Source organism: Cydia strobilella, chromosome 12 (genome assembly GCF_947568885.1).
Source record: "Cydia strobilella chromosome 12, ilCydStro3.1, whole genome shotgun sequence".
In the NCBI taxonomy this organism is placed as follows: domain Eukaryota; kingdom Metazoa; phylum Arthropoda; class Insecta; order Lepidoptera; family Tortricidae; genus Cydia; species Cydia strobilella.
Window position 1 is genome coordinate 14077320 of NC_086052.1, and position 27130 is coordinate 14104449.

Here is a 27130-nt window from a genome sequence, read left to right on the forward strand (position 1 = left end):
AGGCCCCATATATTTTTAGGAATTAGTGAAACAAGAGCTAATATATAACCACCAAAAAAAACCAGTGATATAAAAACCAGTTTCAACAATAATTTATATAAATATTTATCAGTACGGTTTTTACTCACTATTATTTCGCCAAAAGCGACTAAAAATAATAGTGAGTAAAAACCGTACTGATAAATATTTTGAAATATGTCTCACGATAGTTTAAGTGCGATTAATAATTTATATAGGTAAACAGTGGAAATTATAATTCAGTTTAAACCAGTTTTGTATAACAGCCCATTGTATGCACACAGTATTATCTTCACCCATGCAAAGAATTATCTTAAACTGGTTTGAAGCAGATTTCAGAACTTTGATTAAGAATACCTTAGCTCATATGACTTGCAAATTTGATCACTTATCACCAAAACACAATATTAAAGAAACCCGGAAAAGTGCGAGTCGGACTCGCGCACGAAGGGTTCCGTACCATTACGCAAAAAAAACAGCAAAAAAATCACGTTTGTTACGAGCCCCACTTAAATAATAATTTTATTCTGTTTTTAGTATTTGTTGTTGTAGCAGCAACAGAAATACATCATCTGCGAAAATTTCAACTGTCTAGCTATCACGGTTTATGAGATACAGCCTGGTGACAGACAGACAGACGGACAGATGGACAGTGGAGTCTTAGTAATAGTGTCTCGTTTTTGACCCTTTGGGTACGGAACCCTAAAAAATAAGACGTAGGTACAGGTTGGGAATCAATATGTGCGTGTTTTTATGGAAAAGTATGCAACAAACAATGATCTATGAAAAACATGTATTTATCTTATCTTTATCTACATCCTTTGTAAAATAAAATCATAGGTACTTTTGAATAAACAGGTACATGTTCTCGTTGATAATTGACAGGTTAATAATATTTGTAGGATAACCTTGCGGCACAATTACTCTCTACGTACATGTTTATATTTGCGCTGAATCATACTGTCTAAAAATTTGACGAATATCGGCAAATTTATTTAGATTCTTATATTTCATCGATTCTATATTAAAATGAGATGCAAAATGAGTAATTAACGGTGATTTAGGGATAGATTTACGATAATAAAGCTAAAAGAATTGGATTCAGCTCAAGGTTATGTTATCAAACCCAATAAAAATTGAATTAGAAGCGTTAAACTTATGACAGGGCACGTACCTTTTCCTTATGGTTTCACAATTTGATGTAAGTACTAAATAGGAAGCTGGAAAACACTTTTCATTAATAATTTTACTTTGGAAATTGGTTTTCAAAATACGGACATTAGGACATTACGGCCGCTCACAACTCTCTGTGGTGTGAAGTGACAGTGACAGACGGAATAGACGGATATATTATTTGACGTTACCAGGTGCGTTTTTTACCTAAACTTTAGCTGTCCTATTTTTTTATGGAGAGTAGGTTCATAGGTTCATTTACAAGCTGCAAGGAATGATTTTATAAAATTTTGTAGATGTAATTACAGGCTTACGTATTTATTGTAAAATTCATTGAAGCCAGTGTTCTAAAATGTTGTATTGCAGTCAAAGAGTAGTATAATATGATTGCAGTGCAGCGTTTGGAAAACAAAAATACAATTCTGTGAACGTACCCCAGCCTAGAAAACTGAGGTCCAATCTAAGGTCGTATATTTTAATTGCCTGTAACAGTCAAAGCTCTAACTAGAGATTCTTGATAAAATATTTTATATCATTAAACTTCAGTTTCTAAGAATATGTACATTTAATATAAAATATTGAAAATAGTAACAGAAACAATTTTTAAATTCCAAACTATTTCGAAAGAAGTGGCCTATGCCAGACACTTAATTTGGACACAAAGAGCGCCAAATGAAAAAGCTTTCAAATTAAAAAGTAAACTTCTGCCACGCATGTAAAATGAATGTGGTCCGGGAAACAAATATTTTAATTTCTAACAGAAAGTCATCGAAACAAAAAAATGAGCTCGTGCGAAAAGAATTTTCTCGAGGTCTGATTTTTATTTTCGAATACCTATTTTGAATTATTCATGTGGTTAATTTAGTTATACACGTATACATTTCCATTTCAGGAATTCGGGGAAGCTCGTCATTATTACCTGTTAAAGCTTCAATTCAGAATAGTGCCCCTCGTTACCAGTTTAACAGTAATAATGAGGACAGCACATCAAAATCAAAGAAATTTTCCATGGGACCTCCATTGGAACCTCCAAAAAGTTTAAAGCGCAAGTAAGACTCACTACTACTTAATACCTATACACGGTATATGTAGCAGGGATGCTGCGGATGCCGATTTTTTGACATCCGCGGATGCGGATTTTTAAAGGCTCACATCCGCGGATGCGGAGGTCGAGATTAGGCACATAAAAAACGTCAAATATTACACTTTAGTCATTTTTATTTAAAAAAAAGGGAAAGTTTAGTATTTGAACAAGAATATAGGTACCCCACAATCGCATTACTATACTAGTCCGAATAAAACAAATTATTCACTTCTTGTCGCTGTCCGTCATAGGCTAAAGAGCTCGATCGACGAATCACAAAATCGAAACGAGATTCCTATTGGCTAATGACGAAATTACCTAGCACTTACGCCGCCGCTAAGAAATTCCTGTACCTACCTGTTCCACATCCGCATCCGCAGATGCAGGAAGTTCCGCGGTTGCGGATGCGGATGCGAATATTCGCAACATCCCTGATATGTAATGTAGGTATATCATTATGTTTCAAAATTGATGTTTTTATAAATTATGACAAAATTTCAAGTTCAATATGGATCAAACTAAGGCTAATGATAAAGGATCCTAAGAGCTACCCATTTGACCCCCATGTACCTACGTTAAGCGTAAATTGATAATTTCGGATTTTATGTTAAATTGACAGTTGGTAACTTATGTAACTTGATGATTACTTCATAAAGTATGAATGTAAGTCGACTATATCCTTAAAAAAAGGTGAGAAGCCCAAAATCTGTAATATATATTTGCTAACCAGATTTGACTGAAAATTGAGTGTCTCTCGAATATGCAAGAGAGATAGAGGCAGATAATGATTTGCGATTTTTCGATGTTAGCGGTAGGCCTTCTGTTCAGGTGCCCATTTTTCGAACAATATTAGACTAATATTATTAGTGTGATGGTATGGAAACTCATACGATTTGACAGTTCGTGGATTAATAATTTTAGTCTAATACCTTTCGAGAAATGGGCCCCTGATAGTTATGGCTTATGGAGCTAATCGGTAACTTTTTTAAAACTCTAAGGTTTTCTATGATTAGCCTTCGTTTGATCCATAATGAACGAGATACTTACCCTGTATAATAATTCCTTTGTTTGGGTAAGGTACGTGCTTTGGGGTAACTTCAAATGTGGGGCGGGATAATTTTGAAAATGGCAAGAAGTAATTTGTACTGTAGCAAAGTAAGCAAGATGCCTTGGTAAGCATTGCATCGCAGTAGCGTTAGTGGTGCTAAAGTATGAAATTGTTCTGGTTTTATAGTTATGTGCCATTTTCAAAATTACCTCGCTTTCGAAGTTACAACAATTCACCTTATTTATTTTGCTTTGTTTAAGGGTCCCCGGCAAGCTCGATTCTCCATACAAACGTAGTTACGCTCACATTTTAAAACGAGTAGCTAGTTTGCTCTGAAACTTTGTACTTACAATAGGATAAAGTATATCCCGTATATCTAGGTCTGTAATTAGTTTATGTAGCTTCAGATAACATAGTTAAAAAATACAGCGAATTTAAGTTTTTCATGCAAAACATTTTTTTGCTCTAATTCAATTGTTTTAAATATAAACTGGAGCTATATAAACTTAATTACAGACTCCGTATTGTGAAATTCGGACGAGCTTGCCGTGGACTCTTAAGTATCCATAATTAGAACACTGGAATAAAAATGTCAATAAGCCTACAGTCAAAGCCGCACTCGCTATCGGCGAATGACCACTCGTGTTACTTACATCATCCCGATCATTCGTCTGCCTAGTGATGCAGCCGAGGTCAGAGAAAACAAACAATTATGTTGCGTTAGGTTCAATTTCATCATTAATCTAACTAAAGACTGTTTGTTTGTGAATTTTATGATCTGCTTTTTCTATATTACCATTTAAAAAGTATTCTTGAAGTAGTTATCATATAAAAAACGTTAGGAATATTAGGTATACCTAATACATACAGAGTTGAAATATTTAGGTACTAGCTTCTACGTGCTTCTACCCACGACGTCGCCTGCGTGGGGTGAAGATGATCGATAAAAACAATCCTAACGAGAAAGAACTTTCTCGGGCTTCAAAATAAGTATATCTCCATACCAAATTTCATCTAAATCGGTTCAGCGGTTTAAGCGTATAAAAATGGAACCACGACACGAAAAGAAGAAGAAGCGTGAAGAGGTTACAGACAAACAGCCAGTAAAAGAGTTACTCGCATTTATAATATTAACCTATCTGTATATTTATTCTTACATTTTTAATTATTCAAACTACTCAATTAGTCATGCGTTGTAAACAATAGCAACCTCTTAAGTCTTGATTTAAAAATGTTTTTACTTAGCTGCATTCGTCTTGTAAATTTATATAGTGTGTTTTTGCAGCCGGCAATTAAATGATTTATCTATCTATGATCTATCTATCTATTATAGTATATACACAGAGCAGCATTAACTCCGTCACATCCCTCACGTATCTGATGTGCAAATTCATCCGTGGGTACAAGTTATTAGTGCCGCTACAGACTGTAGGTTTTCTTCGTACCGTTAAGTCATTCTGAGCTATTTCCCCCTTTTCGCCTTAAAACATGGGTTTTTCTTATCACACAGACTATTGCCTACTTCAAGTTCCACAAAACCAGAGTCATCATCCAGTGACAAAGTTAGAGTCAGAATACTCGCCAGCGATTCAGCGGCTGCCGACTCTGACTTCTGCACCCCCAGAAACAGACCACAGGCTTTGCGATACATCAGCAGTAGTAGCAGAGGTGAAATATCATATCATGATGTGGTGGCAGTGGACAAGAACCTCACGCCGCTCTCCTTAGCAAACGAGAACTGGCGCAAACCTGTGGTACAGAGCACAGCGGACCGTAAGACGATATGGGAGAGCAAGAAGGTACACGGGTGGTTCTACAAGGCCCTCATGGGACCCGACGTAGACCTGCTCGCATCGGTGAACTGGTTACGATTCGGGGACCTCTTCGGAGAAACCGAGAGTTTTGCCTGTGCAATTGCGGACGAAGTTATGATGACGAACATGTATCGGAAATGTAACCTGAAGTCTGAAGTACGGTACGGTCGACATTTGTCGGGCATGCCGCCATCCCGGAGAGTCACTCAGGCATATCATTTCCGGCATGAGAACCATCTTGCTAACGGCGAGTACTTGCACAGACATAATCTCGTAGCCAGTTATTCACCAGCAACTTGCTCTTCTATACGGGGCCTTATGGACCGCGAAGTACCGTACTACAAGTATTTACCTGCGCCAGTTCTCGAGAATATTTGTTGTGCCACGCTCTATTGGGATCGATATATCATCACTGACAGGACTATTGTAGCCAATAAGCCTGACATTGTGATAATAGATCGATCGCAACGAAAGTCAGACATGACCATCCCCCATGATGAGAATCTCTTGAAAGCCGAGAAGTACAAGTCCAGTAAGTACCTAGACTTGGCTCACGAGATTACCCGCCATGTGGGATGTTGATTCGACTAATATTGTCCCGATAGTCGTTTCAGCGAACGGTCTCATAGCGAAGAGTCGACCGACACATGATTTCTCGCGCGCGACTCCATACATCCTGCGCAACTCATGCTAGATGGTCAGATTTATACCTATCACAGAAAGGTTGCTAAAGTGATAACCCCGCGCGGAATAACCCCGCTATGACAAAGATTTTACAATCGATAAGCAAATGAAGCTAATCATAGCAACAACTAGGGAACAAATCAAATTATTTGTATAGAATATTTTGATTTGTGTTTGCCACTCGTGCTACTTTAAATAAGGATACTCGAGACTCGAGGTATCCTCATTCGAAGTATACTCTGTATACTTGAATAAGGATACCTCGGCCGTTGGAGGACTTGGTCACTTAACTTTCTGGAGCAGAGGATTAGAAAAAGTTATAAAGTAGTTCGTATAATTATATGTATTAATTCCCTTTTATCCATGGAAGGAACGCCGTACCAGCCGACGTATTGTTTACGGTAGGAATGTTGATGATGATTTTTATTTTTATTATCAGGTGGATACAGCGGCACAAGATCAGCTCGATCATCCAGTACTGCCGTAGAAGCAAGCGTCATTTTAGGTAAGCTATCGATAGATTCTAGAGTTATATAAGACTGGACTAATTAAACATTAACTTTTTGGTTTATAAACCTTGATAATGACTAAGCAATTTTGATAATGCTCAACTCAACACAAACAAAAAAAGACATTTTCTTTTTGCAGTGTAGAAAAGGGTGACCTAAAAGCCGATTATGGAAGTATATTTTCGGTTTTATAATTATTTGTTACCGATTAGAACCTTTAAAGGTTATGAATTATGACATTAGATTGATTGTGGAAGTCTGTGATGTAAGGAGAGTGTCTATAGGGTGCACAACTGGTAAACGATGAAGCCCTAAAAGTTTTGACCGCGTATTGGGAATTTGGTATATCAGATAGGCTGCCGCTAAATAGGTATTAGGAAAGAGAGGCGCTCGCTAAAATGCTCCTTAGGTGGCTCAGGGCTCGGCAAACTTGAGAAAAAGAGTAAGCCGCAGTAAATGACCCTCCGTTTAAGGCGGCTCGAAGAGCCGCAAATGATGTTTTATTAAGTGGTCTAAGAATACAAAGTGTTTTTTAGGGTTGCGTGAAGAGCCACAATCATATCTCCGAAGAGCCAAATGCAGTTTGCCGGCCCTGGGGTGGCTGAACCCGCGTAGTTAGTTCCTTTATTATTATTAGTTATTTTCAATTACAGCAATATCGGAAGGTAGAGGTATGGCGCGAGGTGAGATAGGGATGGCAGCGGTGGACTTGAGACACCCCAACTTGGTGCTGTGTCAGTTCAGCGACTCACTCTTGTACACTCACACCATGACCAAGATTAACTACTTTAATCCTATTGAAGTAAGTGGTAAAGTCTTTGTCGCGAACCCTGTAAATAATTCTCATTATTTTCAAAATAGAACTAAACATTATCTAATGATAATATACCAAACCGAACGTAAAAGACAAATGGAGTCAAACTGAATTGTTTTAGTTTATCTACAACTGGGTATGATTATGTTTAATCGATACCCGCATGTTATTAATTGAATACCGTATATTTACCTTGAAATATCATATGAAGACAATAGGTACTTAAAACCCTACAAGATGACCAATGCTTCCCTCCCTTATAATAGGAATCGAGTAGGTATAGGTAGGTACTTAATATGTTAGCTATTTATGAGATAGAAATTCAATCTTAGATGAGTGATGAGATTGGATGTAGGCATGTGCTTTATAATGCTTGCCGAGGCTGGACAAGCATGGGTTTAAGCACCATAATGGCATAGTTAACCATAACTCAAAACCCGAACAAAAATCCTTCCCTCAAGCTATTGTTGATTCCGTATGATAAGCTACGATTCCTATGCCAATTGAATTACTTAGTTTCAAATTCAAAATAAGATTACCGAATCTGATCCGAGTCAGTAAAGTAGCTAAACTGGGTTTTAAAATTAGTTGGGTGAATTTTACAGTACCAGTTTCTGTTGCCGGCTTTAAAAATTGCCATTGACGTTACCTAAAGGCTATAAAGATACCAATCTACAGATAATAGTCCCCAACACATTCTGCGAAGGCGTGCAGCCTAACCAACTATATCAGCTTATACGGGACCAATACCCTGCGTTGAACTTGACTACGGTGCAGCGAAAACATTTTAATGCTGGTGCTGGTCGACAGCATATACAGACATTGTGCGCGCCGCAGTACAGCGCTGTGTATCTTCAGGTTGTGCATAAGTGAGTATGGTTTTAAAGTGTTTTCAAGGTAGAAGCGTTCTACGGCCTCGCTATGGCTCTTGTATATTCGAGCGATAGAGAAGCAGATAACGATTTTTGCTTTTATGATGTTGTCGGTAAACCCTTGGTAATACTGTATCAATGGATAAGGGACCAATAATTTATGATGAAATTATCTTTCGGTGTTCAGCATTATGATTATGCAAGCGTGATTGGTTTTACTTAATCTCTACTGTAAGAGGGTAATTAATAAGAGACTATGGCAACACCACTTGAGGTCAAGATGGCTTCATGGATAGCCACAGGTAGGGTTGCCACCTTTTTTCTATACAGATAGTATTTTTGTCAAAATATTGAAAAAATATAGTATTTACTGGGAAATTTGAAACAAACAGGACGCCGATTTGAGGCGAATTAAAAATCCAAGTCGCATACGATGCGATATCGGTGACATTTGTATACCCCATTCTTGAGTGATAAAAATATAGTATTTTTCATACTATATTGTTTTTGTATAATATATAGTACAAGGGACTAAAATATAGTACGATACTATATATTATAGCAAAGATAGATATAACTCCGTAATAGATGGATACAGTCTAAGGAAAAAACGTGCCTCGAAAATCACGAAAATTTGATTCTCGATCAGAGGGCGCCACTAGTTTGGCCTACACTCGTATAGAGGGCGTTGACGGTTTCGTTTGTTATTTATAATTTTAACGCATATCAGTGAAAGAACATGGGTCAAAATCATAAAAATAATTAATGCAAATAAAAAAAATCATTTATCCATATTTAAATACATTCTATCGTATTTTTATAAATATTTATTTTTAGTTTTAAAGTGTCTCGACAGATGGCAGTGAATTTACTGGGGTTACAAAATTTACTATGACAGTACCGCTGTAGTATAAGTTACTCTATGATTATAGTATGGGTGGCAACCCTAGCCACAGGGTTGAACATAATAAAGATAACTTTCTAATAAAACATCATCTTATTTACATTGGCGCAGTCGGTAGGATGAACGTATTTGGAGAAATCTAGACAACTCGGATTGTAGGCTTAGATTTTAGGTTTGTATAGGCTCGCATGAGGCTTAAAAGTTTTTTTGCATGGTCCTCTTCGATGAAAATGTGAAATCTAGTTATAACCGAATGAGTCTGAAGTCTACGCCAAGCTATTCAGTGGCGTGGTGGTGATTGTTAGAATCAAAAACCAGTAGACTTCAGACTCATTCGGTTATAACTAGATTTCACATTTCTAATATGGAGATTACTGTCATATAGAAGACATAAAGACATCTAGCATTTCGTTCTACGTATTTGGACTCATGAATTTAATATTTATTTATTTTTTAGGCACTACGCTTTAACAGCGGCGGCTGCAGTTCTTAAGTATGTGGAATACATCCAGTGCATAGTTTTTGCGAGGGAGTCACTGAAGATCGTCTATCATTCTTCTGAAAATACTATGATCATTGGTACGGCTGGCTCCAAATTAACTTTCCATGACACTATATAAGACAAGCGTCTTTAAAAATAATCAATCACTGTTTTATTTTGCCTTCCTTTTAAGATACAATTTGTCTTAATTAATTTTGTATCAAACAGAATGGTCTGCGAACGATGCTATTAAGCTTAGAAACAAATTAAAAGTGGAAAAATTATCTGTCTTGGGTAGGACTTGAACCATAATGAACCCACGACACGACCACTGGATCATTAGTACAGTGCTCTGCCATCTGAGCTACCACAAGACCGTACCCAATACAATTTTAATTTGTTTCGAAGCTTAATACAATTTGTCATATACTCACAAATAAAAACAGTTTGAACTTTGAACTTTGTCCTCCTGGAAAACCCTTTATTTATATTTCTTTATTAGATGTTGGAACAGCAACGCAACTAGAGCTAGTCCAGCCATTAGTTTCCTCTGCTGGCGCAACTTGCTGTCTCTTAGGCGTATTAGGACCGACATACACCATCGGTGGGATCAGGGCGTTAAGAGCCGCTATACTGCAGCCCTCGTGCAATAAGGAAATTATTGAGAATAGACTAGACGCTGTCCAGGACTTGATGGAGAATGAAGCGGGGTTAATGATCGGATTACAGGTAATAAAATATCATTAGATGTATATGATATCAATCTTTGAACAATATGGCTTCCACGAAAGATCTAAGTACATCAAATAATCCTTACTGCCCTCATCCAATATATATCTCTCAATCTAAAATTACCTAGGACTCAGGAGTACCTTAGCAAAAGTCTACCTTTTTGAGGCCCTTTTACGGTGTGCCAGCTATAAGTCAACGTCAAAAATGTGTTTTTCGCCTTATTACAAAGGGTTAATAGGTGCATAATTGTAAGTTAAACATAATATATGATGTTATCTGTACATGTTCACAACTCAAGAACCAAAAATGATTTAATTGCCCTTCAGTTGTGGAAATGGAAAGGCCCCTCGGGCCCCAACAATTTTCAAACTACAACCCTACAACAATACAAGGATAAAGGTGAAATTCTGATATCAACTACCTACCTACTTTACTTATAAATGTATTTTCCACACCTGAGGGGAATGCGATTTTATTCAAGTGGGCTTGCCAAATTTCCAATAACAATTTCTAAGAAAACACTCAATCCACAGTTTTCGTAAACAACGTTTGATACACGAATAAATTCATATCTTATTTTTATGACTCACTGAACATACGATATTTTAGGACGTGCTCAAGAAATTATCGGACATTGATAGGATATTGTTACTATGCGTTGAGCAGCAAAATCAAAACATGGACATAATGGGGGAGGCGCAGTTGAACCAAACTTTGCTACTAAAGACTACAATGGAAATGGTACCAAAGCTGGTTGAAGCTCTCCAGCCTGCGGATAGTGGAAGGCTTAAGAGAATGAAATTGGTAACTCTAAAAACAATTTCTAGCTTGTGCCCGTGACTTCATCTGCGTAGAGTGGAAATTCGTGACAAAACTATTCTTGCCCTTTCCCGGGACTCAAAGTATTTCCATACCAAATTTAATCTAAATTGGTTTAAGCGTGAAGCGGAAACAGACAGACATAAACAGAGTTAGGGTCGGTTGCACCAAACTTCGTTAAATTTTATTGTATGGAAAGTATCATAGTAAACAACCGCGACGCGCCGGTTGACGTTGATCAGTCTGTCAAGTGCGGATGGTGCAACTGGCAGTTACTCTCATAGTTATTATATTAGGGGGATCTACCCATACAAGAGGGGAATCACATGAGGGGAGTCACGAGATCTTGTTTTAATGTTTTTCAATTTTCACTTTATCACCAGGATTTTGAAAACCCACACTACAATGAAATAGCAGAAAGAATCAAGAACGTAATCCAAGACGATGCGCATTTAGAGAAAGGCGCTATGGGTAGTCTGCAGCGCTGCTTTGCTGTGAAGCCAGACATCAATGGACTTTTAGGTAAATCACCAGTAATTTTAACTACTGCTTGATCTTTCCTTTGACCTCAAGTATATATTCTTATCTGCTTTGACAGATAAAAAAGTGTACCTACCTATGCCGTTAATTGACTTTTTTGTTTACTATCACAAATGTAAACTTTAAACAAATAAAGACATTATTGACGTCACAGACGTAGCCCGAAGAACTTACTCGGAACTTATAGACGACATACAGAAGATAGTAGAGCAGTTGGGAGAATCATACGACTTGGCGTTAAGGCTAAATCAGAATATGATGAAGGGATTCCACATAGTGTTGACAATCGCTCCCAAAAACAGAAGGACTTTCAACGTTGAAGACTTGCCTCCGATTTTTATTCAGGTTTTTATTTTATTTTCTAAATAGAAAATTCAAATCCAAGTAAAATATGATATGGTATGTAAGTAGTTGTTAAAACTTCCGAATTTTGCAGGTCCAAAACAATGGTAGCAGGATTTCTATGACTACAGAAGAGTTGGTGGTTCTTGATCAGCAAGCTAAAGAGTCTCTAAATGAAATACAGAAAATGAGCAACATGTAACTTTCCCCACTTTCTTTTTTTATATCTTATAATATAAGGTCATAATCATAAACCTACGAACAATGACTTAGACTCGATGTGCCATTTTTCTTATGTTTTAGTGTGATTGGGAGCCTGCTAAAAGACCTACGACCATTTATGGCTAGTCTTTATACTCTGTGCGAAAATGTTGCAGAGTTGGATATTCTTCTGGCCATGGCTCAAGTATGATATCTTACTTAAGTTTTACACCTTTACTTGTTACTTGTAATTCTAGCTCTATTCTAAGGTGGCCAGACCTTCACTGTTCACTTCTTACATCACTGTTTTCTAGGCAAGCACAGTGGGGTCCTACATTCGACCGGATTTTAGCGATTACCTGGACATTCGGAATAGCATACATCCACTTCTGGACTACAATACGCAAACCATGCCCGTCCCTAATGATATCGTAAGAAACCTTGTAACCTTGAAAATCTAGTCCCATACTCATACATATAATCTGGTCTAGTCATTTAATAGGGGATGTCACAAGCGGTTAGGTTAGGTCGTATAGGACTTCCTGTTTGTCTTCGTAATTGTAGTTATTCTAATAAAGTATGTACTAATATAGTCTGTCAAGCCATTTCAGACAATAGAAAAAAGCGGCAAATTAAAAAAAAATAGGCGCGAACGGTTACCGGTCCATAGAAAATTTGAATTTCGCGCCTCTTTCTACTGACAAAGTTGTTTGACAGACTTTAGTTATGAGCATATATAAATCGGTTTACAGGTCATTTCGATTCTATATGCCTATAGGTGTTGTATTTTTCATATTATTAATAGGAACGGATTTAAGATGGCTTCATATATTTCAGTACGCCAGTCCTGAACAGAATTTCACTATAATCACTGGTCCGAATATGGGCGGCAAAAGCATTTACATAAAACAGATTGCTGTGTTACAAATTATGGCGCAGGTTCGATTTTTTATACGTATTTACTAAGTTAAACATAATTTAGTCTGATTTATTGCTTTAAAAGTATGTATGTATGTTCTTGTATTGTACCTATACATAGAAAAACAAATACAAGAAACATAGTTACAAAGAGAATTAAATACAACAAAGGCGAACTTATCACTTTCTTCTTAACTTAACTTCCAGTCAACTTTACTAAAAAAAGCACCAAAAAAAACCAAAGTTAACCCCTGCAACTAACAGAAGCACAATGTAAAGAACTCTATCCATCCCTCTGTCACTAAACAGGAGTACTTACTTACTGAAAGAAATAATCTGTGGAAATAGGTGCAAGGGTGCAACTGAACATATACCTACAAGAAAAACGTTTTTTTTGAATGATTTTGTTTTTTCTATATTTTTATGTTATGACTACTTATGACACAGATTTGTCATTGTTTCAGCTGGGTTGCTTCTTGCCAGCAACTAACGCAGTACTCAGAATCTGTGACCGTGTCTTCTCACGAATGGGCTTCAACGATAGTGTTGAAATGAATGCTTCTACTTATGTCGTTGAGGTAATAAATAAAATACACTTCTGGGATTTCATTTTCTTCTGAATCGGGGCATAGTTTAATGCTAAATTCAACATAAGCAAGCCCAAGAACATTTAATTGCTCAGTTGCTCACGGTAGAAACGAGAAATTATGTTATTTACTAATGTTACCAGTTCTCGGATTTCAGATGAAGGAAACGCAACATATTTTGAAAGGTTTGACGACATCAAGTTTGGTGATAATTGACGAACTTTGTAGGTCAGATACTTTTGTAAATATAAATAAATTAAATAAAAATCAATTGAGAAATAAATTACCTATAAATAACATAAATTTCAGAGGAACATCAACTGAGGAAGGAACGAGTATAGCTTGGGCTATATGTGAAGAATTACTTGCAAGTGATGCCTTCACTTTCTTTACAACACATTTCATGTATCTGACAAGGCTACAGGACCTGTATTTCAATGTGGTCAAGTAAGTTCACAAAAAAGTACCTAATATTGAAAGCAATGAAATATCTTACATAGAAAAGAAATGTGTATAAGGACTATTTTTAGCCTTCACACTGAAGTAAAAGAAGAAATAACAAGTTCGCCAACGCAGACAACTAGCTCGCAAATGACCGAGAAACGTTTAATCTACGAACATAAAATAAATCCTGGTGTCACTACCATAGAAAATTATGGCTTGTCTCTGGCGGCGAAAACAAACTTGCCTGAAGGTACTGTCAAATTGGCTTGGGAGCTTGCAGAACTTATAAATGCAAGCAGAAAGGTATGTGCAAACGAGAATAATATACCCTGGCAAACCCACTTTGTCAGTAGAGAAAGACGAGGTATTAATTTTTTTTATGGGAAGACAACCCCTTCACGCCTTCATTTTTTAATTTTCACGCCTCTATGCATACTGACGGAATTGGCTTGCCCAACTATAATGCTATCTATATTATACCATTAACTAAAAGTAATCTCTAAGTACTTACCTAAGTAGGGGAGCGTGGGGGAATTGGAGCCTACTAAGGATATTTATTAATAACTTTTATATTTGTTGTAATTAAAAAATGGTTTAATTATGAACGAAAGCGTTGCTTATCTGGCTATCCATAATCAGAGAAAAAAACACAGAAATAAAAACATCATCATCGTTTAGACACGAAAAACAAAAAAATTGAATTCGCTCCCATTACCCCGCACTCCGGGTAATCAGAGCCAAAGAACAAATTTTATCTTAAATAGTTTTAAATTACATTTTCTACAGTTTCTACTGTCTAAAAAGCTTTTGTCGTTTTAAGGTCTATCTTTCGTGGCATTTAAAAAGGTAAATAATGTCAAATATATAAGAAAACAATTATAAACTGCGTTGGGGTAATAGGAGCTAAATTAAACTAATTCTGCTATGGTACTATGAAGGCTCTCAGTAGCCGCATATCACCCCCGTGCAAAAAAAAGAAAATATATATGATTCGCAGTTGCTATTTCAAAAGTAGCGCTGAAGATTAAATAGACTTAGCCATATATTTCGTGTAAATACAAAGCAGAATCTATATATTTTAATCCTTATCAACAATGATAAAATTTATATATTTTTTATAACCGCGGAGCCAAAAACAAACATTCGTCTCTTGCAACTAATCGCGGGGAACTAAGGGGTTGCGGGGAGGCAAGCCCTGGCGAAGGATTCCTGACACTCCTGAATTACATATACTATCATTAAGTAAGTCTATATTGACACCGCTCTCATTACCCGCTCGCACCCATTCCCCCACGCTTCCCTAAATCTGTTATAATTTCAGCCTCAAGACACAAATGCTGAGGCCAAAACTGATGAGAGACTGTTATACGAATTTAATGCTGAATTAAGAAAACAATCTAGGCGTCACCCGAATAATGATAATATCATCAATGACCTAAATAATAAGTTCAAAGAAGACAACCCCCTTTTAATAGAAAGGCTAAAAGCAGACAGACTTAGTAAAGAAAATAATAATGATTCTATTGCTAACAGATCATCGATACCTACAAGACAAGAATCATCGAACGAAGCTGTGCTCAGTAAGAATTCTTATTCATCCAGCAATGCGGTAATTCCAATACAAAATCATTTTATATCTAACAGATCTCGTCAAAATGCTTTAACACACGCTGTTGAGAATGACAAAGCAGATAACGAAGAAAATGAAAATACTATGGCGCAAGATCTTGGAAACGACGCTGGTATTACATCTTCAACCGGACTCTTGAATACCATGATTAACCATGACAACATAAATCCAATTCCTGACCTGTCAGCTGAGGATTTTGAAGACGAAGCATTAGCTGCAGAAAATGAAATGAATGATCATTTAGATAGCCCGATACACACAAACGTAATTGTCAGCAATTATGATGACTCAAATTTCGTGACTGATATGATTGATGGTGATAATGATAAAACAAACGAATTGTGTAATTCGGGAAGATCTGATGATTCTGCGTTTACTGATTCAGTTCTTGCCGATGCGGTAACTCAAGTAATAGAATGTTCCAACACTTTTCAAGGGGACTCAATCAGTGATGCGAGTGAAATGTCAACAGATGATGAATTAATGACTGAGACAGTGAATGAAATTAATATGGAATTAGATAATGGAATTGTTAGTTTAGATGACTTAGTGCTTACTCCACCACCAGAATTCAGAGATGATTAGTGGTAAGACAAGTATGTAAATAAACGATAACCTTTGTAATTTTACGTTTGTTTTTGACCTTTAAGTAAATGAAATTTTAGTTACCGACCCAAGCACATCAGTGCACTCTTACAAAGATAAATAGCTCACGATCGTCTTTTATATGTATATTTTATTACTTGGTAAAAGGGCATTAAGTATATAAAAATAGACGAAAACTGATTTCACCGCTTTTGAAAAGTTCGTATGAATAAAGTTTGCATCGGGAGCGAACATTTTTTTAAATAGTAGACTTGAAAATGGGTGTTATTTATATTATTTAATCGATCTGCAAAATATTCCTATCTTGATGAACAAAAATATATATTTGATCAGCCAAAATGTGTATTTGATCAGCAACTTAAGGTTTCAAAATCAGTTCGCAATTAATGTCATAATGAGCTGCTCTAAATTGATTTGGTTGGCAAATTGATTTTTTGATGGGCAGTAAGCGATCCACCATTAATCAAATTTTGTTAAGCAGTCAGTGGGTAAGCGGATTATTTCATTTTGGATTACAATTTAACTGATCCGCAAAAATTGGTTAGCTGAAAATTCAGCTGAACAGCAAAGGGGGTAGTAGTAGTAGTAGTAGTAGTAGTAGTAGTAGTAGTAGTAGTAGTAGTAGTAGTAGTAGTAGTAGTAGTAGTAGTAGTAGTAGTAGTAGTAGTAGTAGTAGTAGTAGTAGTAGTAGTAGTAGTAGTAGTAGTAGTAGTAGTAGTAGTAGTAGTAGTAGTAGTAGTAGTAATCACTTTATTGTACACAAAACAGGTTTACAAAAATAAATTATAGTAATGGAAGTACAAAGGCGAACTTATCCCTATAAGGGATTTCTTCCAGCTAACCTTCGAGTAGATGAGTGGAAAACTATAGCCGGGGGTACCTTTGCGGAAAAACTTTGGAGTATCGCTCGCAAACGTGTCTACCTGTTAAAAAATTTGATAAAATACAGTATTTATTAATTTTTTACAGGCCTATGAATAAAACGTCTGCGAACGATGGTGAAGTAGAACTGCTGATGATGATCAGAACGGAACTCTTAAATGACGCATAATAGTTCACGTTTGGCGATTTGTCCTCTTCGTTATGTTTGTTAAGTAAGTTAGGTTTTCAAGACACATTTTTGTCAAGCTCGAGTTCTGATGATGGGATCCATGAGGAATCGAGGGAACTCCTCAAATGTAAAAGGCCTACATATAGTAGTGATTTTTGTATTTTCATCAACAAACCCGGCATTTCTATTTTAAAAAGTGGACATTTGATGAAGTGGAACTGCTGACGATGATCAGAATGGAACTCTTTAATGACTGATAGTTTACGTTTGGCGATTTGTTGTCTTCGTTATGGACCCAGACCCAAACTTGGACCCGGACTCGGACTCGGACTCGGACCCGGGTCTGGACATGGACTCCAACTCGGACACGGACCGAACCCGGACCCCGACTCGGACCCGGACCCAGACCGAACTCGGGCCCAAACTTGAACCCGGACAGCCGGACACGGACCCAGGCTCGGAACCGAACCCAGACCCGGACCCGGAAATGCTACTAAAAAGTGGGTTAGGTTAGGTTAGAACTGTGACCCTTACAGTAACGAAATGCTATCAGAACATTGGGTTAGGTTAGAACTGCGACCCTTACTGCTACTAGAAAAGTGGGTGGTTTTACCTCCTTTTCTACATAATAAGGCAAACGATGCTGTCTTTTTCATTTCATTGTCTGGAATCTAAGAGTGCACCATCAACAATAAGTAATCTTTCAACGGCATCCCCCATTGGTCGGTTTTTTTTTCTTAAAAATTATGTAGAAGTAACATCACCGAAGATTGCAGGTTCGTGTCCTGTCACTGTCGCCAGATGTAATGGTCACGCTATTCACAGAAACACTTGTTAAAACAGAGCACAAATATATTTACAGGGAAAATTAACATTAATAGATAGTACGTACGTAGGTACGTGACGCCCATCCGTCGTGACCGCTACTCACTCAGGCACTGTTAGTGCTTGAAAATGGAGACCTAGGCTCTCCGAAACATGTCGCGCGAGTGACTAAAAACACGTAACTGTAACCGCTAAGTTAGTTAAATAGATAGTGTATTCAACTTTTTAAGGTGACAAGGTTCTAAACAAAATATAAATAAAATAAGAATATAAACTGTATATATCTTGTATGTAAATAAACCTGACCAGGAATATATGATCATTGTCAAGAGGGCGCTATTATTCTCATTTATATGGCAACAGTTCAGTATAGTCTGAACAATGTGGATTGGCAACTCGTTTGACTTACACTCAGAATAATGACTAAAGCAAAGAAGCCGGGCAAAAATAAAAGCTTGGTAAAAGATATCGTATTCACAACACGTTATTACTTTTTGTCTATGAGTGAGTGAGACAACAATCCGCAAGTTCTTTCGTTTTTTTTCAGTATTGTCATAAGATAAACTGAGGGAAATGTCAAATGGTCCTATGTGGTTCTATAATATAATCCAGCCAAATAAAATATATGTTCGTTATTTCACAGGTAGGTGACAACTGTAACAACTTGACATAGTCGTATTATTTTAGTTGAAATATTTCGGGATGTTTCAGCGGTCATGTTGGTTTATTTTAATTATATTGTTGCTATTCCTGAAAGATTGTTGGAAAACGTGCTGAGTTTTTATTTGTAATGGTTTGAAGTTCCCTTTGTGATAATGTCTTGTGTGATCGAGGGCTGTAAATCGCATACAGGAAGAAAAGAAAATACGCACGAACCGAATAACCTTTAATCGGTGAGTTTTGTTCAATTTTGAAGAAATTAATTTAAAGGACCTGACCCTAAACATAGAAATCGATATGTTGTTTATGTAATTATTACTTGCATTCAAGTCTATATAGATTTTTGCATATATTTTCGAACTTTTCTGCTAAGTATGAAAGGTTATATTTTTGGCATAGTGATGTATCGACCTCAGATCAATAACCCATCGACATTTACAGCTTTCTTATAGTTTGGCCCAGGACTGTCTCATTTTAATTGATGAGTACAGTCAAGGGCATAAATATATATACATTCCCAAAGTCTTAAAAATATGTGTACGCTCAGACAATAAAATCGTGTTCACATATTTTTAAGCCATTTGTCTGGATCGATATTTTTGCCTTCGACTGTACCTATAGTTTTCTTTGTTCTTACTTACTGACAGATTGTGTTTGCCAGACTATAGTTTAATACTAAAAACCGGTCAAGTGCGGGTCGGACGCGCGCACCAAGGGGACCGTACTTTTTAGTATTTGTTGTTATAGCGGCAACAGAAATACATCATCTGTGAAAATTTCAACTGTCTAGCTATCACGGTTCATGAGATACAGCCTGGTGACAGACAGACGGACAGCGAAGTATTAGTAATAGGGTCCCGTTTTTACCCTTTGGGTACGGAACCCTAATAAAAAAGACATTAATGATCATTGATGAATGTTCCTTTTATTAATATTGTTGGTCACAAAACTCAACTTTTTATTTCAGATTTCCAAAGGACGAGGAATAGGGGATATTACTGCAATGTTCTGCCACCAGAGTGCAGCACTAGCTTTTTTAGTGCACCGTAGAGTAACTTATTCATACTGTACCTTTAACAGGTTTTCGGTTTAAAGAAATTTATTGTCTAAGAAATTACAGAAATTTCACTTATAAGACAACTTATAAATAGCTAACTTAAAGTAATTATTTACAAATAACGCAATAAGCAAGCACTTATGATAATGTTTAACAATAAGCAATTGCATTTTCATGTGAACTAAAATTAAATACAAGAATGAAACTAAGAATCGACCCTAATGGTCTTAACGTAAGGTTTAGATTTAATTGGTTAGTAATAGGAATATATGAGGGTATATTTTTTGTTCGACTCATGACTGCCAGACTTGTTTACGGGGCAAGTTAAACGAGACCTTTAAGCAGTAGTTAATTATTGGTTATTGACAAAAGACAATTATGTATTTTAAATATTTATGTTTGTATGTAAGTTAATTAATTAACTAGGGGACCTACCGGAAAACTCGAATCCGAAATTTCGTTATCTAGCTGCCTCTTTATCGCTCGGAAACGCAAGAGTGACAGAGATGTTAGATAACGAAAGTTCGATTTTCTTGTTTCGCGATAGACCCTCAGATTGTGATAGTGGCGCCACCTACGCCGAGTTTCGCGTAATATTCCCTATTATTAAATAAAAAAAATATATTACACGAACGTTTTTTTTTTCATTTCATATTTGGTACAGTCAGCTGCAGAGAAAAGGTACCCCACGTCCATACTAATTTACAGAACTTTGTATGCAGGGGGGTGCCTTTTCTCTGCAGCTGACTGTACATGACTAGAAACTATACTTAGTCTTTTAGCATTAGAAAAAACGGTAAACCATTTCCACGTGTCTTTTTATTGACAAGTTTTTTTATAAATATAGCAATATTTTACTTATGAAAGCAAAAGTATGTAAATGATCGTATATTATATTTGTTGTGACTTATTTTCAAAGTGTTTTTCGATAAAACGACACGTTAAGATCGCTCGCCTTCTTTCTAATGATAAAAAAACGAGAGGTATAGTTAGACGGTTCTGAGTGGTAGACTGCAAATGAGATAAAAGCTATATTAGGTACATGCATTAATCCTCATATCAGGCGGCTCTTTGATTCTAGGGATTGCATAATTTTTATACTTTTTAATGATTTTTAGAATATGAAAATTATAAAAAGTATAAAAGTTATGCAATCCTTGTATTCCACGCATTCCATTTCATTGAGCCGCCTGCTACAGATTTCTTGAAATTGCCGCGTTTTTTCAGGTTCAACTTTCATTAGCCAGACTATTATCAATTTGCCAATTTCGTGATTATTCTTTTACACGGCACATAAACTTATGCATAATTTATCGATATAAAAAGTCGACACAGTTACATCCCTAGCAAATTATCAAACTTATGACACCGTACGTAAATGAGAAATAACAAGCTTATATGCATCTCTTTTCGGCACATTATCTAATTCGTAAGGAAGTAAAGTACGGGTATACATATTTGCGAAGCATTTTTGCCTGACTTCTATGCTTTAGTCATTATTCTGAGGACTTACATATTTTATTCGCCGTAATCAAAATCAGAACCCATTTATTTACTACTGGTGACTGTTACTACTGGTGACTACTATTAGCCACACCATCAGCTCAGCTCAGCTCTGTAGCTGAAAAATTATTTCGTCTATCATGTTACTCTATTCAAGGGAAGAGGCCTACATCCAAGATTGGATCACCAAAATGATGATGATGGTCATGTTACTAGGTAGGTATATATTCCGTAACCTTACATAGGTTCTGCTACATTGTCAAATCAACAAGATTGATCGTCTCCAAAGCCCATATTAAATATTTTTCAAACTTACTCATTTTTGTTACTGTGTTTCCTCGCTTGTATAACATAACACTACAATAACTAAGTCGTAATAACCAGACTATAATGACATTTTGATTTGTTTACACGTCAGCTCTGATGTTGATTTGGAAATGTTTCGTAGCGATATAGTTTAATTTCCCGAACTGTTCTTTTCCAGCAGATTATTATTTACATTATTAACAATGTTCCGTTCCTGACTATGTATAGTTTTGGGCATTTTTGTCATTTATTATTTAATATTCAACACTTAAGCATTATTCAAGAAAACCGCCACAATGACACTGACACAGTGACATGAATCTAGTATAACATGGATCGGTCATGATGGGTGGGGTGAAATGACCGAACGGGATAGTCTTATGTATCTTTCAGTAGTAGTGATAGAGAGCAATATATTACTATTTGTCTTTGTCATAGTTTCACTTTTCCACCGCTGCCACAACCGAAATTGTGGCAAACAAATAAGTACGTAACATGTCATGCTTGTTCGTTGCTTGTTTAATTATTGTTGTTTTCTATGAAATTGTGCTTTCTCTTATAAAACATAGTGATGGTTAGCGTTTTGAATTGATAAAATAATGGTGAATTGTTCTGTAATCGGCTTTAATAGCCGCTCTGAGCAAAAATTTCACACGTAAGTACGGTATTTTACACCTTCCTCTTAACGCAATATGTGAGAATAACATCGTAAAATTACGTTACACTCAAAGCAATTTAGAATCAAACGATTTCAATAAAAATTTAACAATTATTTACGCAAATTAACAAAACATTATTTGTAAAATTATCCGCCCAAATTACGTAGGTTGTTTGTGATAATATGTCAGCTACTCGGACGAGTCTGAGGTCAGCCGGTTTTAATCTTCTTCTTAATTTAGCTGCATAACAATCATGTTAGGGATACCAGATGAAAGTATCATAATTTTATGGGTAATTTTGACCTCGAAGTTTTTTCGTATTTCTAATTCCAAAAAATAAAATAAACAAATGTTGTGAAGATTAAATGTGGTGTACATTAATTGGTGTGAATAATGTGATTGTGATTTTGTGATTTCATAAAATTAAAACTCATAATACATTTTATTTTACGTTTTATTTACTAAACATGTTTAGTTTTGTACCACCTGCGCGAATTATAGGAGGTATTTCATTGTTCATACGCCTAAAAAGAACGGCCCATTGACATTTTATTCAACAATTTTAATACCGTCCAACTTTGCCTCCAGCTGGGCTATGATGCTCGACTGTATAAATGATATAGCTGTATAAATGATGATAAAACTGACATTTTATCCAGTTTTGACGTCTTATCCACTTTTGACAACGATAGCCGGTAAATGATATACTGCATAACATGGTCGTTGGATAATATGTCATTTGTCTAAATCTCCACCTTAAAATTTGATGATAAGTGGATAAGTTAAATGATATATATGACACTTGTCCAAATTTATACATTTTTATACACTTTTGTCCACTTTGACAGCAATAGCCGGTAAATGGCTACGATTGTTGGATAATTAGACATATAGTCGATTTTTGACGGCTAGCCTTTGATTAATTTATCGTAGTGCTCACTGGGCACGATAAGTGGAAACACATGGACTTGAATACTAAAAGGGGATTTGAAATGAAATGAAAAGTATTTATTTGTCAGAATATGGTACATTGATGTGATCTTAAGTTAGAATTAATGCAAGTTCCATCATATTCTACCGTGAAGTTTGGTTTAAGGTCTTTTTGTGAGGATAGTACATCTTTCGTTTGTTCTGCTAAGATTAGCGAAAAAGACTTGTGGAATATAAATTGTGAAATATACCAGTTTTTGGAGTTAAATACCTAGACTTATGTATCATTTGAACCATGGGTTCAAAACAAAAAAAAATATCGTGAATGTAGAGCTGTAGAAAGACATTCAATGAAAAGTCGTTTTTGACTTATCGCTAAAACTTCCCTTCTGAGTAAAAAGACGTACCAATGTACAAAGCGTTGCGAAGGTATGCACCTACTCCCTTTTGCCTGTTATGTTATGTTGTTACTTACTAATAGGCTCCATTCAAGGCAGCCTATTGTGACGGACGGGTAACTACGGAGAACTACAATGAGCATGGCCCGACATGCTCTATGCCTTTTTTTCAGATATTCAGCACTTATGGTCACGGAATTAATTTAGACCAATCGGACTTATTTTATTGTCTATGTCAACTATTTTGTGTGTTTTTTTACTAGCCTATACATATATAAGAGTGTTCCACTGCTCGGCAAAGGCCTTCCCTCTCACCGCTATTTAGTCCTATCCAAATTGTCCAATACACACTCCCACTTCTTTTCTAAATAAGTATCCTGCCATCTCTATTTTGGTCTTCCTCTGCTCCGAGGTCCATCCTGTGGGATCCAGTATGTGGCTAGTTCGTTAATTCGGCCAACGTGCCCTGGCCAGCCCCATTTAGCCCACTTATAGCTTTGCGACCTTCATGCCCACATCCACAATACCGGTTTTGGATCGCAGTGCGGTGTTTATATGTAATATGCTCGGTTGGTCGGTTCTACGAACATCCAGCATGCTGCGTTCCATTGCTCTCTGACAAACCTTGAGTCTGGACTTTTCAGTTTCAGTTTAAGACAAAGTTTATGAATAGATAGGATAGACATTCCGACCAGTTTATTTGACAAAGAATATCTGAATTTATACCAAATTGACCTGAATATCTATTCAGGTGCTGAATTTCTTAAAAAACAAACGCACGTGTTGTCATCATGGTTTATGAGATACAGCCTGGTGACAGACAGACGGACAGTAGATTCTTAGTAATAGAGTCCCGTTTTTACACTTTGGGTACGGAAACCTAAAAAGTAACCACGGAACCATATACATTGGACACACGTAGGGAACTTTTGAAATGTTTACGTTTCCCATTCGTAAAGAGTGTCCTAACAGCAAAATCCAACTATCTATATCTTTTTCGCTCATTACTTTTCATATGTATGTGGTGGTCGAAAATTGTGGGTTGTGCTTTAGGTATGAATTTCGGTTAGGGTCCGTTTCATACAGACAAGTGGTTAATAAGGATATTCGCTGACTTTGAATATGTTTGACGAGGATGTATTTTCAAAATGGCATAAAATCGTCAAATGAAGGAGTTTAATAATAAATAATACTTCGTTTTAAAGAACATATTAACTATTTACTTAAATTTATAATTTAATAATAAAATGACAATTAAAAATTACAACTACAAATTACAACCAAAAATTACAACTAAAATAAAACAAAATTGGGCGGTATCGTGAGTATTTTTTGAGAAAAGTTATCTTAAAAAAGAAAAAAACGTTAAATGCTAAAAAATTTGCATCTTTGGTGACAGATTGCACAAAAACTATAAGTGATAGCACTGTGGTGTGTATAAGAGATTAATAGCAAATTTATTAAGGATCACTTCGTTCCTACACACTTTTTCTGTATCTTGAACGGTTTCCTTAAAAATTGAGAAAAACCGGGTTACGGGCCCGGGCCCGGTGGGGGGGTGACGCAGAGGAGGGAGGGATGGGCAGGGTTGATGAAAAATAACTTCGGTCCATAACGTACATATTCCAATTTAAAAAAGTCTTCCATTAATTATGCCGTAATTTTAGCTAATTTCCCTTACCTAATGATTGACGCGACAGTATCTCGCCGCGAGATAGACTACCCGTCTTTCTGTATGAATTAAAGGGGGTCGGGTATTTTATGTCGTGACGAGATACTCTCGCGCCAAACATGTGCTAGCCCGGCTTTAATTAGTTTATGTAGCTTCAGATACCATAGTAAAAAAATACAGCGAATATAAGTTTTTTATAGAAAACTTGTTTTTGCTCTATTTCGTTTACGTTTACGAGAGCTATATAAACTAATTACAGACCTAGATATACCTCATGTTATCGTATATGCAAGGTTTCATTAAAATCCAACACGTAGTTTTAAAATGAGAACGAAACTCCGCTTGTATGGGAAGGTGAAATTCGGCCGAGCTTGCCCGGGACTCTTAAATGAAGATTACTGTTTACATGGCGGAACAAAAAGTATCATTCATAAGATGAACATATAGGATAGCTTTTACCCCTAAAAGCATCTGCTAATAGGATCAGAGTCACATGGAAAAGCTAGTTACTAAATAAAATACCTAATTCATGCATGTTTGAGAAAGATAGACGCATTTAAAATGGCATGGCGGTAAGAAATCCTGCTTCTTCTGATACAGGCGTTCGTAGGGCTCTGTAGGAAAAAGATAGGAGGGCGAACCATTCGTTCAATCCATTAATTGTAATGCAATTATCAATGATACTACATCAGTTACTAGCGGCGATACTCCTCGCCCCATTTGGAATGTGGGGAAAACTCGCACTGACCCTTAATGAAACAAGTTGGTCTAGGCTACAGCTATGTGTTTGTGAAGCTGGAGCTGGTGGTGTGATATTAAAGCGAATAGAGGCCTCGCCGGCGGGTTGCGGAGGCATAAGGTGGGGAACATCTTTGTGTTTACGAGTAATATGCGACTTAAGACCTCGGGATGTGAACACTCGCGACGAGTCAAGACAGTAAGGGGCACGACGACTCAGACAGAGAACTCATTGCATCTAACACCATAAAATAGTAACATAGTAAATGAGAAACTTATATCAAATAACAAACACAAACCACAGTATATAATTATGTATAACTAAACAATTCACAATTAACGTCTGGCACGATACTGCAGAGTCGATACTCTCTCGATGTGTGGTGCACGGTGCACCGTCGCGACTAGCGGCGGCAGCGGGGACTTGGTCGGAGCCGGAGCGCTAGGCCTCAGACAGGGCGTCGAAACAAAAGGGGCCTTACGACAGGCGAAAGCCGGCACTCCAATGGGTAGGCCTAGTTTTTTACAGGCGCCTTCGGGGACATCGGTAAACAATGAATTCGATAGGGTCGTAATCGTAACACAATTTCAAACCGTAGCACAAAATTCTTACATTGCATATTTCCATTTTAAAAGAACCTTTTTACATATATATATTATATGATTAAAGTAGAATTGTACTACTGCTGTAATGCGACATGCTAAAGACGGTTAAATTTGAGGCGACGGTATAAAAGTTTTACTTTAATAAACGCCTTAAATAAACTCAATTAGAGTTTATTTTTCAAAAGCTTACACCATGGATAATTTTTAACTATCAATATCACATGTACATAGATAAGTGATAGGATGTCATTTAGCCAAATATTCATTAAAATACACTTTAAGTAAACTTGTTTAGAATTGATTTTTCAAAAGCTCAAACCATGGATAATTTATAACTGTCTATGTCATTTGTACATGGATAAGTGGTAGAATGTGATTTAACAATCTATTCTTTAAAATACACCTTAAGTCATCGAGCTTAAAATTGATTTTTCAAAACCTCATCGCTATCATTTGTCACTTATACGTTATCCTCGCGACTTTATACCGAATTAAATCACTTATC

General features: G+C 36.5%; 1 protein-coding gene across 1 annotated transcript; it reads left to right on the plus strand.

Annotated features, from left to right (window-relative positions):
• The first annotated feature begins 1059 nt into the window (after nt 1–1059).
• On the plus strand, nt 1060–16256 carry LOC134745870 (mutS protein homolog 4-like). The gene is made up of 20 exons (XM_063679965.1): nt 1060–1063; nt 2057–2240; nt 4834–4991; nt 6261–6326; nt 6984–7132; nt 7823–8013; nt 9378–9499; nt 9904–10130; nt 10743–10937; nt 11336–11474; nt 11647–11837; nt 11929–12032; nt 12138–12240; nt 12350–12466; nt 12873–12974; nt 13418–13531; nt 13698–13768; nt 13850–13987; nt 14071–14287; nt 15306–16256. Exons 1-20 carry the CDS (start codon nt 1060–1062, stop codon nt 16197–16199), a joined length of 3486 nt encoding a protein of 1161 aa, XP_063536035.1. The 3' UTR covers nt 16200–16256.
• Nucleotides 16257–27130: the final 10874 nt, after the last annotated feature.